Genomic DNA, 14,775 nt, shown 5'->3' with positions numbered 1-14,775 from the left:
GGCTTATGGAGGGAAGGAGCATTTGTTGCTGGTGATGAATGAATACGAAATCTTCTGCTCAAGGAGAAATGGTCTATTTGCCTCAAAAGCCTTGTACACCAACGGGCACATTGCCAATGCACACGTCATGATTCGTGATTGAACAGTAAAGCCGATGTGGATATTCCTCACTGAAAAATAGGGCCTGTCTCCTGCTGTAACATTTTTATTCCAAGGGAAACAAAGAATTTCAGAGCCCCCAAACACAGTAACAGCATAGCTGGAGATTTCTAGCACAACTGTTGACAGCTGGGCAGGGGACAGTGAGGGAAGTGCTCTAGTGACATAAATCAGGGTGGCCACATGGACCTTGAGTATGGTTTGCATTTGCTGAAGTCCTGTCCCATGGGTAGAAATGGGATCAAGTGGTGGTGGTGGTGAGGTACAACTACCCGCTGAGTTCCTGGGTTGATGAAGTGGTAGGACCGGACAGGCTTACCCCAGCAAGCACCCCTGTAAGACAGGCTGTATAAGAGGCAGAAATGTGCTTTGCAGCATGATCTAAAACTATGAGACACCCACTGCCTTAAAAACACTGCAAAACTGAATGGCTTGAAAATAGACCATTAAGCATGTCGCTATGGAAAATGCCCCTTCCTTCCCACAACAAAAAAACCCTCTATGGAAATTATTTTTTTTAAATCAAATAAAATTACACTTTTCACTTGAAAAGCATAATTTTCTGGTTATCTCTGTGAATGGCACTCATGCAAAAATAAAACCCAAACCTGATAGGAACTTGGTTTCCATTCATTCTTTTCCTTGCTTTTCTCTTCCTTAACTTTTTCCTTCCACCAGGGGAGGGGAAGGGAGAGACCACCCAGGGAAAGCAGACACTGACGGAATAAATCAAAACCTGGAAGAAGAAGAAGAAGAAAAAAAGAACCCAAGTTTAATTTCCATTGGAAACCTGAAGCTCAGACAGGAAAGGATATAAAACATAGTTGTGTTTTCAAGGAGTGAATAGGGAGGGAGACAAATGCCTTAGTGTTAGGAATGCATGTCAGCCAGCCCTGCCCTGAGAAACACCCCGTCTCCCTCTGCTCGGGTGCCAAATCCAAGAAAGGGGTAAAGATCTCCAAGCTGTGACCAAGACGCGGCAGCAGACTCCCTGCAACAAAAGCCCACAAGGTCAAGGTGGCATGGAGGGAAGAGCTGGGGAGTGATGGGCAGGAGGTACCTGCTGAGGGTCCCTGAGCTGGTGCCTAGAGGAGAAGACAAGTCTCTGGATTGCCCCACCTCTGGCCCTGTGCACTGGAGGGGACTTTGGGATGGAAGCAAGCCATGAATTTCTGGGATCTGGGTGGGAATGACCCCAGGTTGGCATCTGACTGTAAAGAGGGAATCGAGGTGGGGAAAATGTCTAATAAGGCCATTCAAACCTAGCAAATTGCTTTCGGTGTCATGTCCCCCCTCCTCCCCACTGAGGTGCCTGAGCCAACCACAGTGGCTTTGGGTCAAGAGGACAAAAGCTTCCCTGGCTGTTGTGTTTCACCGCTCAGTAGAAATCCTCCTCTTCTGCCTTCCCATGGGAAACACTTGCCCTCGAGTTTGAGGAGAGACCTACCCAGGCTGGGTCTTTGCCAGGACATCCAGGACACCATTCTTGGGAACATCTGCAGTCAGCAGCGCAGCCCTGCACGGGTCTACACCGACCAGCAGTCATCTGCTGGAACTTCCACCATCACCCCGGAGAGGAGCTGCCGTCCAGGCTCCGAGGTCTCCCAGCCGGCCGGGGGAGGCTGTGCCGTTCGGCTGACAACTCCCTGATCGTTCAGTCTCACTGCGTCCACATCAGTTTTACTGGGAAAGTCCCAATTTGTCACAGCACAACCTGTTCGGAGATCCCCCGCTTGTCCTTTGATCCTGTGGCAGTCAGTACCTACAGAGGCAACTGGCACCTTTGGAAGAAATGTTTTCCCTAATCTGTTTTAGTCGATAGCACATACTCATCAGACACTGTGGACTGGTTGGTATGTGAGCTAGGTTTCCCATAGACACAGCTGAGATGAAAGCTAATACTTCCAGGTGGTGGTGGGAAACCACTTGGGTATTTAAATACATACACCTATCTGCAGACTCTGGGGTGTGAAAATGACCTTTTAAAGCACTTAGAGCACTTTGGTTTTATCACCTCCCTGGATAACATAGCTAGCAGGCCAGGCAACTTTGTTTTGCTTCCCAGTCCTTTTCTGTTTGGCTACACCATACTGCTTCCAATTTCCAGAACTCTTGAGGGAAATGCTAATTTCAAGCATTTAACAGGGATTAATATTTCCCTCTCAGAGTTTCCTGGGGGGAGAGGGGAAGAAAATTATGTATACGAACACTTCCATTTGCACAGAACATTTCTTTAAAATACCAGGAATGTGAGTTGCTGTTACCCAATTGCTCTTTTTAGATCTAATTTGAACTCGAGTTTGATCAGAACACTTTCAGTGTAAATGTTAAGAATGACTGCATCTTTAGCAAACATATTCTCACCCCATCATGTAACATTACAGACAATGCTTTGATGCACCCGCACGCAGTGATTTTCAGAGCACTCCCCCTCCGGCGTGACAAGTTCTCCTACCTGTGTTTAACTTGTAGTAGCTCGCTTAACCACTAGATGTCTTTGTGCACTGCCTGGCAGTCCAGAGCACGGTTCCTGGTGAGCAAGGCCAGGCTGATTTTGAACCAAAGTTGCAGAGACCTTCTTTTGTCCATTGTATGCATTTTTTATTTTTTTTTAACTTAATAATTGCTTTGTGTCCAGGAAGAGCTGTAATTCCATGATACTGCCCACGCATCCTGCGCTGCCAAGGGTTATACAAGTACTCAGTACATCATAACAATAGAAGTACTGGCCTGGGCGCGCTGCACGCATAAACCTCTGCTGAGTGTCACCACATCCCTTCCACGATCTGTCACAAAGCACAGACAGAACTGACTGCTCCTGTCAGGCCTCTCCTCAACATCTGCCCAGCGCCTAGCACAGGGCAGCACTATACATATTTCTTCACTGTCTGAGCTGGATGCACACATAAAGGTAGAATTATCTGGTTCTTGCCCTTCTTCAGTCTGTCAAATCCAACACATCACTGACTGCAAGAGAAAGCAGACGGAACAAACAGCGGGTTGGAATCTTTTATTCAGTAATCAGTCCTGCTGTGTGGGTAGCATTTTAGCAACTGGAACCCAAGTATGCAAAAATACTGAGTTTTCACAGTGAAAAATCAGAGAGTATAAAATATTCCAGTATTGCCTCTTAGAACGATTATTTCAATAAGACCCCTGTTTCAAAGGCAACATGCTTATTTATTTTGTTTGCTTTCTATTGTCAACCCCTCCCCCACAAAAAAAAAATTGTTCAGACAGTAACCCTGCTTACCCCCCCCCATTACCCACACGTGTTGTGGGGAGAGAAACACTACATGAAATCCCCTCCTGATTTCCAAAGGTTTATTGAAGAACGTTCTCCCAGCGGTGTCAAGGGCCACGAAGACACAGATTATTGTGACACCGAGTGGTCCTGATGTTCTATACATCACAGACAGCTGTAGTGCTACTGAACTCTGATGAGAGGCTCTGTCTCCTGGATGAGCCACCGAAGAGCTTCGTGCCGGCCTTGCCTCTCCAGTTCTGCTCCAATTACTTCCCTGCACTTCTGATGGTAGTCGTTCACCCAGTTACACTAGAGAAAGGGAGGGGGTATGACATTGAGTATAAACGCTGAAGGGTTATGTACAGCCAAAGACATTTGTAGGCCCTTGTGCTCCTTGGGATTGAGCTGTTAGGCTGGGATAGGATCCCATCCCAAAGAGACAGACCTCTACTAGGTGGAAGTGACTTGTAAATTTAATGAGGGCAGGAACTGAAGCAATTTGTCCCGGGTTTTCAGAGAAGCCAAGGTTCAGTTCAGCTGACAAGTATTTAAAGTCTCTGCAAACCACTGCCTCCAGCAAGTCAGAATAGCTACCTTGGCACAGTCTAGTAAATAGCTTTGCAAATTTGGAACTGAGACACATGTTGCCCTATTGATCTGAACAGGTACGTTACAGCAGATCTTGGTACTTTTCACAGTCCTCTTCAGAAAAAGGAAATGCAAATAGGACTATCATTCAGAAAAGGACGATGGGTTGAGGCAAAAGAAAGAATATGCTAGAAAAACAGGATGAAACATGTCACAGTGAAGGTAGTGGGAGACCTAAACAGAAAGTTTAGAGTACAAAGCTATTCAGGAAACAACTGCTGCTGAGCAGGTATCATTGATGTCTGCTCAGAGTCCGTATGTACTGCAGAATGTGGTGTGGCTGAATGGGCTTGGTCACAAGTGGATCCAGACAACAACATGGGACAGTCATTAGTATAAGTCTCTGGGGAGACAGCATGATAGTCAGACAGAAGCAAATTAAGGCAGGAGTAGGAAAAGAGGTGATAGCAGCAAATACCATACCAAAGGAACTACCAAAATAACATCATCGGAAGGGTGCTCGCTGCCTTCAGTACAGAATAATTTAGGTTGGAAGGACCTCTGGAGAGCTCGTCTAGTCCACCCTCGCACTCAAAGCTGAATCAAGTTTAAAATTAAGTCAGATTGCTCAGGACTGGTCTCTGGATCTATGAAACGGAACAGAGGCCAGTGGTTCCTGTAAACAGAACAGAACAAGCTGGTTCTAGTGCAAAGAATGCAATACAAACCTACTGTTTCACTTACCTCTTTTTGTGTCAGCAAATTAACATCAATCATTTTCGTCTGGATTGGAACCAGGGTTAAGGGTTCAAAAGTCAGGCTCCCTCTGTTTTTGAAATTGTACTGCAGCAGAAAAACAAACGGGGTTGTAAATTTTTAGAAACAGCTCTAGCCAGATCACACTTAATTCTCGATTCATGTCATCACTACAGAACAACCCATGTAACATTCAGATGAGAGGGTAGCAATTTACAAAAACATTTTTCTTATAGCTCAATCAAGGAATCTCAATATAAACCTTAGCTATTTCTTTCAATGGTCACTTTTTAAAGGCCATGTCCCAGGTCACAGTACAGGACTCAGCTTCATGACTATATATGGCCATTTTCAGTTTGCATTTCTAAAAGCATAAGGCAGCCAGACCGGCAAATATAATGTCAAAATCTGTCTGTAGTTTTGTTTCTATGGCCACTGAGGACTCTCTATCAGAGAAAAAGATCCCACCTTGAGAAGATCAACCAACTCTACAGCTGAATAAAGGGTTGATAAAAGATGAATAAAGGGGCTGAATAAATTTGCTTCTGGTCTTTGACATCCAGACAGAAAACATTTTAAAACAACTCTCACATACACATTTCAACCTATGGAACCCTGCAGAAGCAGAACTGTCTTCTGTGCCCCCCTTAGTAAGGCAGACTTAGAATCAGTCTTCACCAAAGCAGGGTTTTGGAGACCGGGAGTCTTTGAGTAGGATTCAGCTGTCTGTAGCATGGTCCCACCCCAAGTTCCAGTACTTTAAGTTTTAAAACAAGCGAGTCATGGAGAAAAGCGCATCTTGAGCAGGTCATTCACCTTGGTTTCGGCAGGGATCACGAGGACAACATTTTCTATTCGGATCCCAAAGGACCCATCTTCATAATACCCAGGCTCTGCAGAAACAGACAGTAATTAACTAAGCCACATAGCTGCACTGTGCAAGTACTTACTCCCTATGGCCAAACTTCCCTTCCATGGCTTTAGTCCACTGAAGTCACTAAGCAATCTTGACATCAGGCATCCACAGAGGCAAACAAATTGCCGACTCTACTTAATCTGCACAGAAGCCCCGAGCAAGGTGACAGCAAAAGTTCTCAAAAAGAGGAGAAACAAGACAGACAGCCCTCAAGCTCAGAGAGTCTCCTTGCAAGTCAAGAGAGAGCACAGAGTACATGTGTTCCAGATACCAGAAACTCTGACAATATTAACATCTTTATGGAAGGCAGGTGGGTAACACCTTCCCCAAAACACTTACTTATTTTAGAGTGCTCCCCTGACTCCCTGAGAGGAGTTCGCAGCCCTGAAGGAATGTAAGTCTCTCAGCAAACCCCAGCAGGCTATTAATTTACTACTGGAAGAGTAAGGCATGTAAAGATTTAACAGCTGCCTCAAATAGCCGATAGCAAAGACAGGATTAGCTCCTGAAAGCTTGGTGTCCACCTTGTACTGTAGCCAGCTCTTCCACTGCAGAAGGGGAGGCAGCATGCCAGAGCTGGGCTGGTCAGCAGCACAGCTCTGCTGAGGTTTGAACTGTAGACAGCAGGAAGCAGACCTGCAGCACCCAACTGAAAAGATGCTTTATGGAAGGTGAAAGAGCTAGAATGAGGGTCTTTACCCAGAGAGCTTAAATGACAATTAAAATAACAAACTGAGGAGGCAGGACCAGAGCTTATAATCCTACCTTTCCTTTACACCGTTGTCAGATTTATTCCCTCTGCATCTTAAAGAGCTTGGTCCCTCCCCCAGTAACCAGAGAGAATAACCAATGCTAAATACCATCAGAGACAATCATGCCAGCCTCCAGAGGCTCATCTGCAAAGGTTTTGTAGCTAATGCCGCAAGGACCCTCATGTACATTTAGGAAAGAGCCAACTCCATGTCCTGTCCCGTGTAGGTAATCCAAACCACAGTCCCACAAGGCAGAGCGGGCAAAGGAATCTAGAAGATGACCTGCAGGCCAAGGGGAAGAGACAGACATGGAGAGACAATTTGATCAAGTCAGGTTCCCTCGGAGATGCTGATAATCACACTGAAGGCTCAAACCTGGAAAACATGCAAAAAAACCCCAACCAACCAAACCAAAGAAAACCACCACCACCACCCTCTCAAAAAAACCCCACCACCAACCAAAGAAAGCAAGTCATTGGATTGTTAGAAGTTACAGGGCAGATTTGGCAAGTCTGACATTCAAGCTCTTTCTCAACTAAAGAGCCCCTCTCTCTCTTTCCTGTTACACAGCTCTTCAGAAGACAGTCTGTAACAGAAACATTGCACTGCTGCTTGCTCCACTAGGACTTTCAGAAAAGAATCTAGTGGTCAAGTGTCCCAGAGAATTCAGTACCTTTCTTAAAGTTAGCTGCACTAAGTGAATTCAAAGTAGAAGACCTGCCAATTGTATTTGGTGAACTAATCAGCCAGACTTCTTGCCTGGATGTCCAGTCATTTCAGATCATTTCAACCAGAATGCAGAGAATTTCTGTTGCCTGCATGTGAACACCAAGCCCCTATGTCCAAGTTCAGACACCCTCCAATTTCAGTTGGGGTTTCTTGTACCACAACACAGCTGCATTTTCCTCACCTACCCAAGAACACAAACTGGAGAAAACTCTAAAAAGAGGCATCTTTGTGTAAGGTGTCTGATGAGGGAGAAAATAGCTCTGCAACAAATTCACCAGGGGTGAATGTATGTCAGCTTCTCCTGCATAAAATCAAAAGAGCTCCTTTGTGTGTCATTTTCCCATGCTGCTCACTGATAAAAGAGATTTCACATTAACTGGAAGAGAATTAGCCAGTCCTTTTGAAGCTGGAAAGTGACCTCTCACTTTGACAGGGCCATGAGTAAAGCATAAAGACAACTTCCAAGCACAGAAAGGCCACAGATGTGTTAGAGTGCCATTGATTGATGAAAGCCACTATCACCCTAGAACCAGAGCACTTTGAACACCCTTCAGACTTCCCCCCTCAGAATTTTCAGCACTGGTTGATGCTGAGAGAGAAGGCATCAGGAATCCGGAATCCAAAATGTTGTGATGGAAACAGACACAGACAGTTACGTCAACATCTGCCTAACACATCTGGACCTGTCAACCATAACATTGTGCTCAGACCACTCAATGGTTCTTCAGAGGTCATTGCTGTGGTCAAAACACTCCAACTCACCAACATACCTTTGGTTCCATTTGGGAAGATGGCTGCACTCACAGCTATATGTCCCTTCAGGACATAGGTGAAGCATTCCTGTCAAAGAAATGTGTGCCATAAGTAAACAGGGAGAGGCAAAACTTTGTCTTCCCCAGGAATGGAAAGAAAGACTGCATCTTGTAGCAAATTGCAGAGAATCTGGGAAGACTTGCTCATGCTCTCCTATGGCTGGCAATGCCAAAGCAAACCATGAGTAGAAAGAGTTTAAATTACTCTGAAGATCTTTCTCCACTAATTATGGAGAACGTGTCACAGACTGCAGGTTTAGCAGCAGAATTCACCCGACCTACATGACTGATACGCTTTGTGGCTGTAGTTTTACTTCCTGAGCATACCCTACAGCATATTTTCATCACTGAGTGAACTATAATGATGAAATTATTTTTAATTAAAGACGCAATTTAAAATAAACAAAATTACGTTGCTGAATTTCCAACAAGGACCTTCTCAGATAAGTCTGAGACTGGGTTTTGATACAGTACACTAGACACAAACCACTACTGCAGCCTTGCATTAGACACTGAGCTTTGCACTAAATTAACCCCCTCTAACTCCCATGTTGGACAAGCCAGTAATGTTTATTCTCAGCCTGCTGATTTTATTACTTCTTAGAGAAGAGATGTCGCTTTGCAGATGAGAGGTGTGCATTTTAAGATAGAAAGGTGTCATTCTCTAAATCACTTGGTTTATATTTTGGAAGTCTGACAGCCTCCTTTTCAGTCTTTATCAATATGCTGTCACATATTGTTAAATAAATAACCATAGCAATAGGGCACATCATTACTAATTTGTTTAAGTATCTCTAATAATAAGGGTCAGATCGCAAACCACACTGAGGTGCCAACTTACCTTTTCATAGGCTGATGGTGTGCCAAAATGCATTGTCCTGGTCACATCTGTTGTACCATCTCTTCAGAGGCAAACAAAGATGCAGCAAGCGAAGGGATGAGGGAAAAACAAAGGTCAAAGTTAAGAATGCACAGAAAACCCAGTCACACTGCAACAAACCAACCAAATCATAACTGGGTAAAGTCATCTGCTCTGTGCTACACAAGACATGATGTAACAGTTCCTACTCTCAAAAATTCCTGAACACACATCCCAGATGTAGCAATAATGATTTACAATTCAAAATATTATCTTTCACCCATAAGCATCCCAAAGCTCTTCTCAAATTAGAATCTAAACTGCTCATTAAAATGATGCTAATTTGATGCTTAGCAACTGGTACCTGCCCACTGAGACCAGAACAGAGAAGGCCAAATTTAGTCTATTTGTATGGAAGATGATTCATTAGCAGCTTGAAAATATATACTTATGCACAAATGACAGCTACCAGCTCAGGGAAGGGAAGCATAAGGGAGTATAGTGTCCCCTTCATCCTCAGGATGTCTTGTGCTAAGATTTCTAGAAGTTATCCAGCATTTGGATAGGGGTTAATCTGAGACATCAGAAACTGGCTCCAAGTTCCTTCCACAAATATAATTTTGAGCCTGCTGTCAAAAACACAGAAGCTCTTGAAATAATGAGTTCCCTTTGAAACACTCACGCCTGCACCTACACTTCTCCCCAGCACACACAGGCCATGGTCATAAAGAACTCACGGTTTAACTTCTCAGCAGGGACAAGCAGAGTATCCCTGTCACAATGCTGTGGTAAGTGCCATTGATGTCCAGCTTATATTGTATTCAAGGGCTGCTTTTCATAGTGGCATGAAGGAAATCATTAATTAGGCCATAAGAGGGGACGAAAAAAAGATCTCCTTGTGAAAACCTTATCAAAGGATGTCTGTATGGTTCTTTTTCAAAGCTCTTCCTGACTGATATAACAAAAAGGCATAGCTCTAAAGACAAAGCTCATCTCAAAGGAGCAGCCAGGCCTGTCCTACATCTTTCTGAACAAGCCACTTCTCATCTATTTACACTGGTTAAAAACATCATTTCTTTCATTTTCCGTGGAGTAAGAGTCCCACAGTAAACAGCTGCAGAGACTGAGGCCACTGAATGGCACTGTCAAAACAGCACTGAGTGAGTCAACAGACATGATGCCTTCCCAAAAACACACCTGAGACCCAAGTGGCCACTGGGATGAGAAACCCTGCCTCTGAGTCTCTCTGGAAAGGCAGAGAACGCCACAGGGCAATGCTGTCCTGCTCCTTTGCCCCACCTTGTTCTGACCTCAACATCAGTCAAATCTGCCCATAGGGCAGATCCTGGCAGGGTAGGTACCTCACTCAGCTGTGCAGGCTGCTGTGTAGGCAGCCCCAGGCTAAACTAGGGCAGTCAGGCCTGCTCCCTGTTCCCTGCAGCTCTAACACCAATGTGCCAGCTGAGCAGAGCTGCAACAGAAACATGCACCACCAGCTACAGCACAGCTACCATTACGCTGGTAATGGGACTCAGACAGGAGCTGTACTTTTAGATCTCATCCCCTACCCCAGACAAGGCTTGTCAGCAGCCCTACTCTGCTGTCCTGAGCCTAGCTCAGGGCCTCCTGTCACGGATCAGTCACCCACTGACTGATGCACTTGGCTATATTCTATATTCATAATCCCACAAACTCCCTCCCAAATGATACAATGAGCAAGCTCTCTGTGAAATAGCACTGCGCTCAAAACTACACGTTGCCATGCTTGCCACAGCAACTGTGAGCTGACCCTACAGGTGGTCACTGGGAACAGAAAACATAGCAGTTCAGCACCATTCATCCCACTCACTTGTACTGTGCTCCTGAGTCCAGGAGGTAGATCTCGTTCACAGACAGCGTTCTGTTGGTCTCAGGAACCGGCCTGTTCAGTTAAACACAAAGTTTTTTGTTCCATAGTTTTAAGGTCTCCAGCCCACGTCTACAGTCCAGAAACCATATTAAGCGCAAGCTTGGATGCGTCGGCTCTGATTTCTTGTGGCAGCGATGGAAATCCCACACAGGCTGAGCCAGGGATCATACCAAGAAGTGTATTTGTCTAAATAGCACTACAGTACAGTGAATACCTTTGTTGCTTCCAGCAAACCCCTCAACATCTGTTCCTGGACATATTTCAGAATAGTCTGCACTTCATACTCATCCTTCCCAGACTTCTACCCCCAAAATAGCCCTTATCTATGGCCCCTGAGCAGATCAGCATCATAATACATGCATGCTGCCATCAGGGAGAGATCTTTATTTAGTAAGTGTGGAAGCTCTGGTGGAATAAAGCAAAATGGCAATCAACAGTGACTACATCTCCTTGGAGTACTCTGTTGTGACTCCACAAAGAAGCTAGACAGCTCATTCCAACTATGTTTGCTGAAGGATGAAAGGAGAAGCTGTGTTTCTCTTACTTGTAGTGAATGATGGCTCCATTTGGACCTGTGCTTGATATGGTAGCAAAACTCAGTTCAACAAAGTCTTTCTGTTGGCTGAAAGAAAAGATTGTGATCACTACGGCACAAGCAAGAGGAGCACACCAGGCACCTTGGGCACCTGGAGTGCCCCATCCTCAATTTCACATCACCTCAGCCTTCCCCTTAGCCTTGAAAGCTATCGGGGCAAGCATACTTGGGTAGGAGAATTGTACAGATCGAAGCCCTATCCTCCCAACCATGTGGAAACCTGCTTTCCATCTCCACTCTTTCCTTACATGCAGAAAATTCACCACTCAGACCACCCAGGGAAGAGATGTCCTGAACAATTTATTCTTTGTTACTTATTTCCTCAAAGGTATTTTTAGAGGTCCTGTCAATGTACATATGGGAGTATCTCTCAATACAGATGGTGCTCATTCTCCATCAGAAGAGGAGGAAATCTAACTCTTACATCAACTCCTCTGTGGTAAGAAAGTAACTGTCTCATATTTAAGTGTCCCAACCTGCAGCACTCCTCATTGCTATCTTAAAAGGAAAAGGGATAGGATCCAGTGGGCTGGGACTTGTATCTCCCAAGAGACCCAATTCTTCCCCAACTCTTTCAAGTGTTCAAAGAAATCCTGCAGTAATGGTTTGTGCTCAGGTAAAATATATCTGTGAGTGAGCTGGATTTCTAAAGAGTAACAGAAAAACAAAGGATAAAAAAGCCACCCAGAAAACATCCTCACAAGGGATTTACTTTTTACCTGCGAAACTCCTCTGCTTTGTCTGCAGCAATTATTTCTGTTACTGTTCCCTTTGGAACCTAGTGGACAGAGACGTAGGTTGAATTAGTACACCAACAAGCAAAGAAAATGCTATATGTTTAAGCACCGGGCCTCGCCTGTGCATTATGAAACCCAATCTTGAAGTGGCCTCTTTCCAGGTTTTCTGCCCTCATTCCTCAGTAATGACAAACACAAACCTAGCAATATTGCGCAGGGCATGTGAGAAGCAGGAAGCAGAGACAGTCACAGCAGGATTGCTGAACCCTGACTAGGGAGCAGTTAGTGCAGTATTACCTTCACTGAGATATGTACAGATGTAACATCTCACAAGGCAACATCTCTTCACAGACAGGCTACACTAAGCTTAAACAGTTGTCTCCAACAGCCCATGGTGTTAGCAGAATTTTTATGCTTTTAAATCAGAAATGGAAGCAGTTGCAGGAAAAACAAAGGACATTAAATTTTAATTTGTGCATTTGATTAATTAACCTGTGACACAACTTCCCCAGGACTGGACAACAGACAAAGGGGAGCAAGACCTAGGTTTCATAACCCCTGAGGCAGACTTCTTGAGGTACTCAGACATGTAAAAAGGCACCTTCTGGAAGTCTTCAAGCCATCTCCATAGGTGAAGTCAATGGACTCAGACATGTAGTAGCACAGAAGGAGCAGAGCTTAGTAAGTTGCTGTGTAACACCTGGCACTCTGCACCTTCACTGTGTACTTCTAACCCAGAGAAAACATGAGTAACTTGTCTTTATCCCATTTTCACTGCACATGGGCATGACTGCACCTCTCCATTCATAAACACCAAATCTGCCCATACTGCCAGACAACACTGATTACCATAAGAATAATTCCAAAGTATTGCACCAAACTGGGTATTACTTCATGATTTACACCACCAAACCAGCACGAGACAGTATGAACACTATATTAAGCCTGTTCAGGTCATTTCTCACTTGCTCTGGCTTTGGTCTGTGTAAAACGAATGGGAGTATGTTTTCAAAAAAATTCATTCAGCCTTGGATGAAAGCATGATTGAAATCCCCCCCCAAAAAACAGATAAAACCCCAACTGTTTCCCCACTTTCAGCAAAGGCACTATAAAGACTATCAAAAAGTTTATGCTAATGAAGAATTTTACATAGCAATAAAACCTCCAAGTTAAAAAAAAAAAATTAATACACTACCTCTTTCTCCAGCCAGTTAAAGAGCTCACACAGTGCAACAGCATCTTTAATCTATGTTAAAATAGGCACAAGAAAAGGGAATTGAGAAGAAAAAAAGATTTATCAAGCCTTAGTATAAACAGTTTTTGATGCAAAAGAATTTGAACTGCAAGTTTCAGAAACACAAACCAAGAGGTGATCTAAGAGGTCTTTCCAGGTTCTGCATCCTGTAATTAATACAAGCACTGGAAATGTATCTGGACAATTAAATAAACATTAATAAAGGTTTACCGCTGGGAGTTATCTTACTGTGAAGAATTACGAAGTACTCAGCAAACACTGGCTTTACCCCACACATGACTTTCAAGTCTCTCTTGCTTCAACACACAAGACCTTGCATTTCAGATCATGGAAGGTAACCACACGACACATTTGGCGATACGACAGGGGAACATGCCCTTCAGGCACAGAGGCACCACACAGTCTCTGTTACACAGTTTCTGGCTTCTTTCTTGCCTGATGACCCCCATTTTTCTTCTTTTTTTCTACATGCTTGCAGCATGCAGGGGCAAGAAGCAGGAGACAAGTGTACAAGAGCAAGGCACAATTTTGTCCTCAGGTGGCAGGTGACAAAGTGTCTCTGCTCAGTACAAGTATTTTTACTCCCCCTTAACTAACAGGGAAAGAAAAGCTTTGAAATAGAAAGTAGCAGTTCCCAAGAAAGTAGCAGAAAATATGGGACAAGTGCCAGTTAAAGCAGGGCTGGCAATTCTGGACATTTCACCTCTTGTGTAAACTCCTGCTTGAAAATTAACAGGAAATAAACAAAAGAAAACTACAGCCCCACCATGAACCTGTTTCACAGGCAGGTCCTTTGCTTCAAAATATGAACCTTTCCAGGAAATCAGCCTCATTTTCAGAGTATCATGATGATGACACAAAAACACCGTGCTTTGAGGACACTGGTTGCTTCTGAACATCCTGGCCTGTGTTTTGCACCATGTGTTGAAGAATTTCTCTGTGTTCTTTAGGTTGTGTTTATTCAAGTGATAACAATTTGAAGACTCCACTGAGAAAGACAACAGAACTAGCAAAGGGGAAAGAACATCACTTTGATGGCCCATATTCTAAACAACACTTCTCAAGTCTGCATGGTCTTCCAACAGAGCAAGGTTGGTTCCTTGCACTATGACAAATGTTGTTCTTCACTCCAAGGGAATGCTAAACAAGCAAAAAAACTGCTTCAACAGCAGTAGATGTCTGATAGAAAACCATTTTTATCCTGCCATCCAAATTCTTATTTATTTTTTAATCCAAAACACTAAAACTGAAAGGAAAATGTCATTTTTTTTCCCTAAACATAAAGCAAACCTCTTGCCATGTGCAAGGAGGCTCTCAAGGCTTCACTTACATGTGCTCTTCTCATGCCTTCTGTTTCCGATGCATTCTTCACAGCTTTTGCAATGCAGATGGGGGTATATGGGGTGAGGTATCGGTAAGCCTGCAGCAGAAGGACAGGGATTACTTGTGGATTAGTCAGAC

The 14,775-nt window shown here is 44.1% G+C and overlaps 1 protein-coding gene across 3 annotated transcripts in view; it reads right to left on the bottom strand.

The window, feature by feature from the left end:
- Positions 1-3,144: 3,144 nt before the first annotated feature.
- The window catches only part of XPNPEP1 (X-prolyl aminopeptidase (aminopeptidase P) 1, soluble), a 31,190-nt gene continuing 19,559 nt past the window's right edge, over positions 3,145-14,775 (bottom strand). The window contains exons 10-21 of one of the 3 annotated variants that reach the window (XR_774192.1): positions 14,645-14,734; positions 13,255-13,305; positions 12,042-12,100; positions 11,272-11,349; positions 10,668-10,739; positions 8,801-8,861; positions 7,918-7,987; positions 6,527-6,700; positions 5,567-5,643; positions 4,739-4,837; positions 4,478-4,641; positions 3,646-3,715 (exon numbers count right to left, since the gene is read on the bottom strand). Coding sequence is in view for 1 of the 3 variants with exons in the window: in XM_010564774.1 (XP_010563076.1) it covers positions 3,587-3,715; positions 4,739-4,837; positions 5,567-5,643; positions 6,527-6,700; positions 7,918-7,987; positions 8,801-8,861; positions 10,668-10,739; positions 11,272-11,349; positions 12,042-12,100; positions 13,255-13,305; positions 14,645-14,734 (960 nt within the window). In the remaining 2 variants the exon portion in view is untranslated. Of the gene's footprint in view, positions 3,716-4,477; positions 4,838-5,566; positions 5,644-6,526; positions 6,701-7,917; positions 7,988-8,800; positions 8,862-10,667; positions 10,740-11,271; positions 11,350-12,041; positions 12,101-13,254; positions 13,306-14,644; positions 14,735-14,775 lie in introns of all 3 variants that reach the window. The other 2 variants (XM_010564774.1, XR_774191.1) reach the window with 2 other exon arrangements.

This window comes from Haliaeetus leucocephalus, unplaced genomic scaffold (assembly GCF_000737465.1).
Source record: "Haliaeetus leucocephalus isolate CR32 unplaced genomic scaffold, Haliaeetus_leucocephalus-4.0 Scaffold184, whole genome shotgun sequence".
Lineage (NCBI taxonomy): Eukaryota > Metazoa > Chordata > Aves > Accipitriformes > Accipitridae > Haliaeetus > Haliaeetus leucocephalus.
Note: the sequence above shows the minus strand (reverse complement) of the source record. Positions and strands in the feature narration are given on the sequence as shown.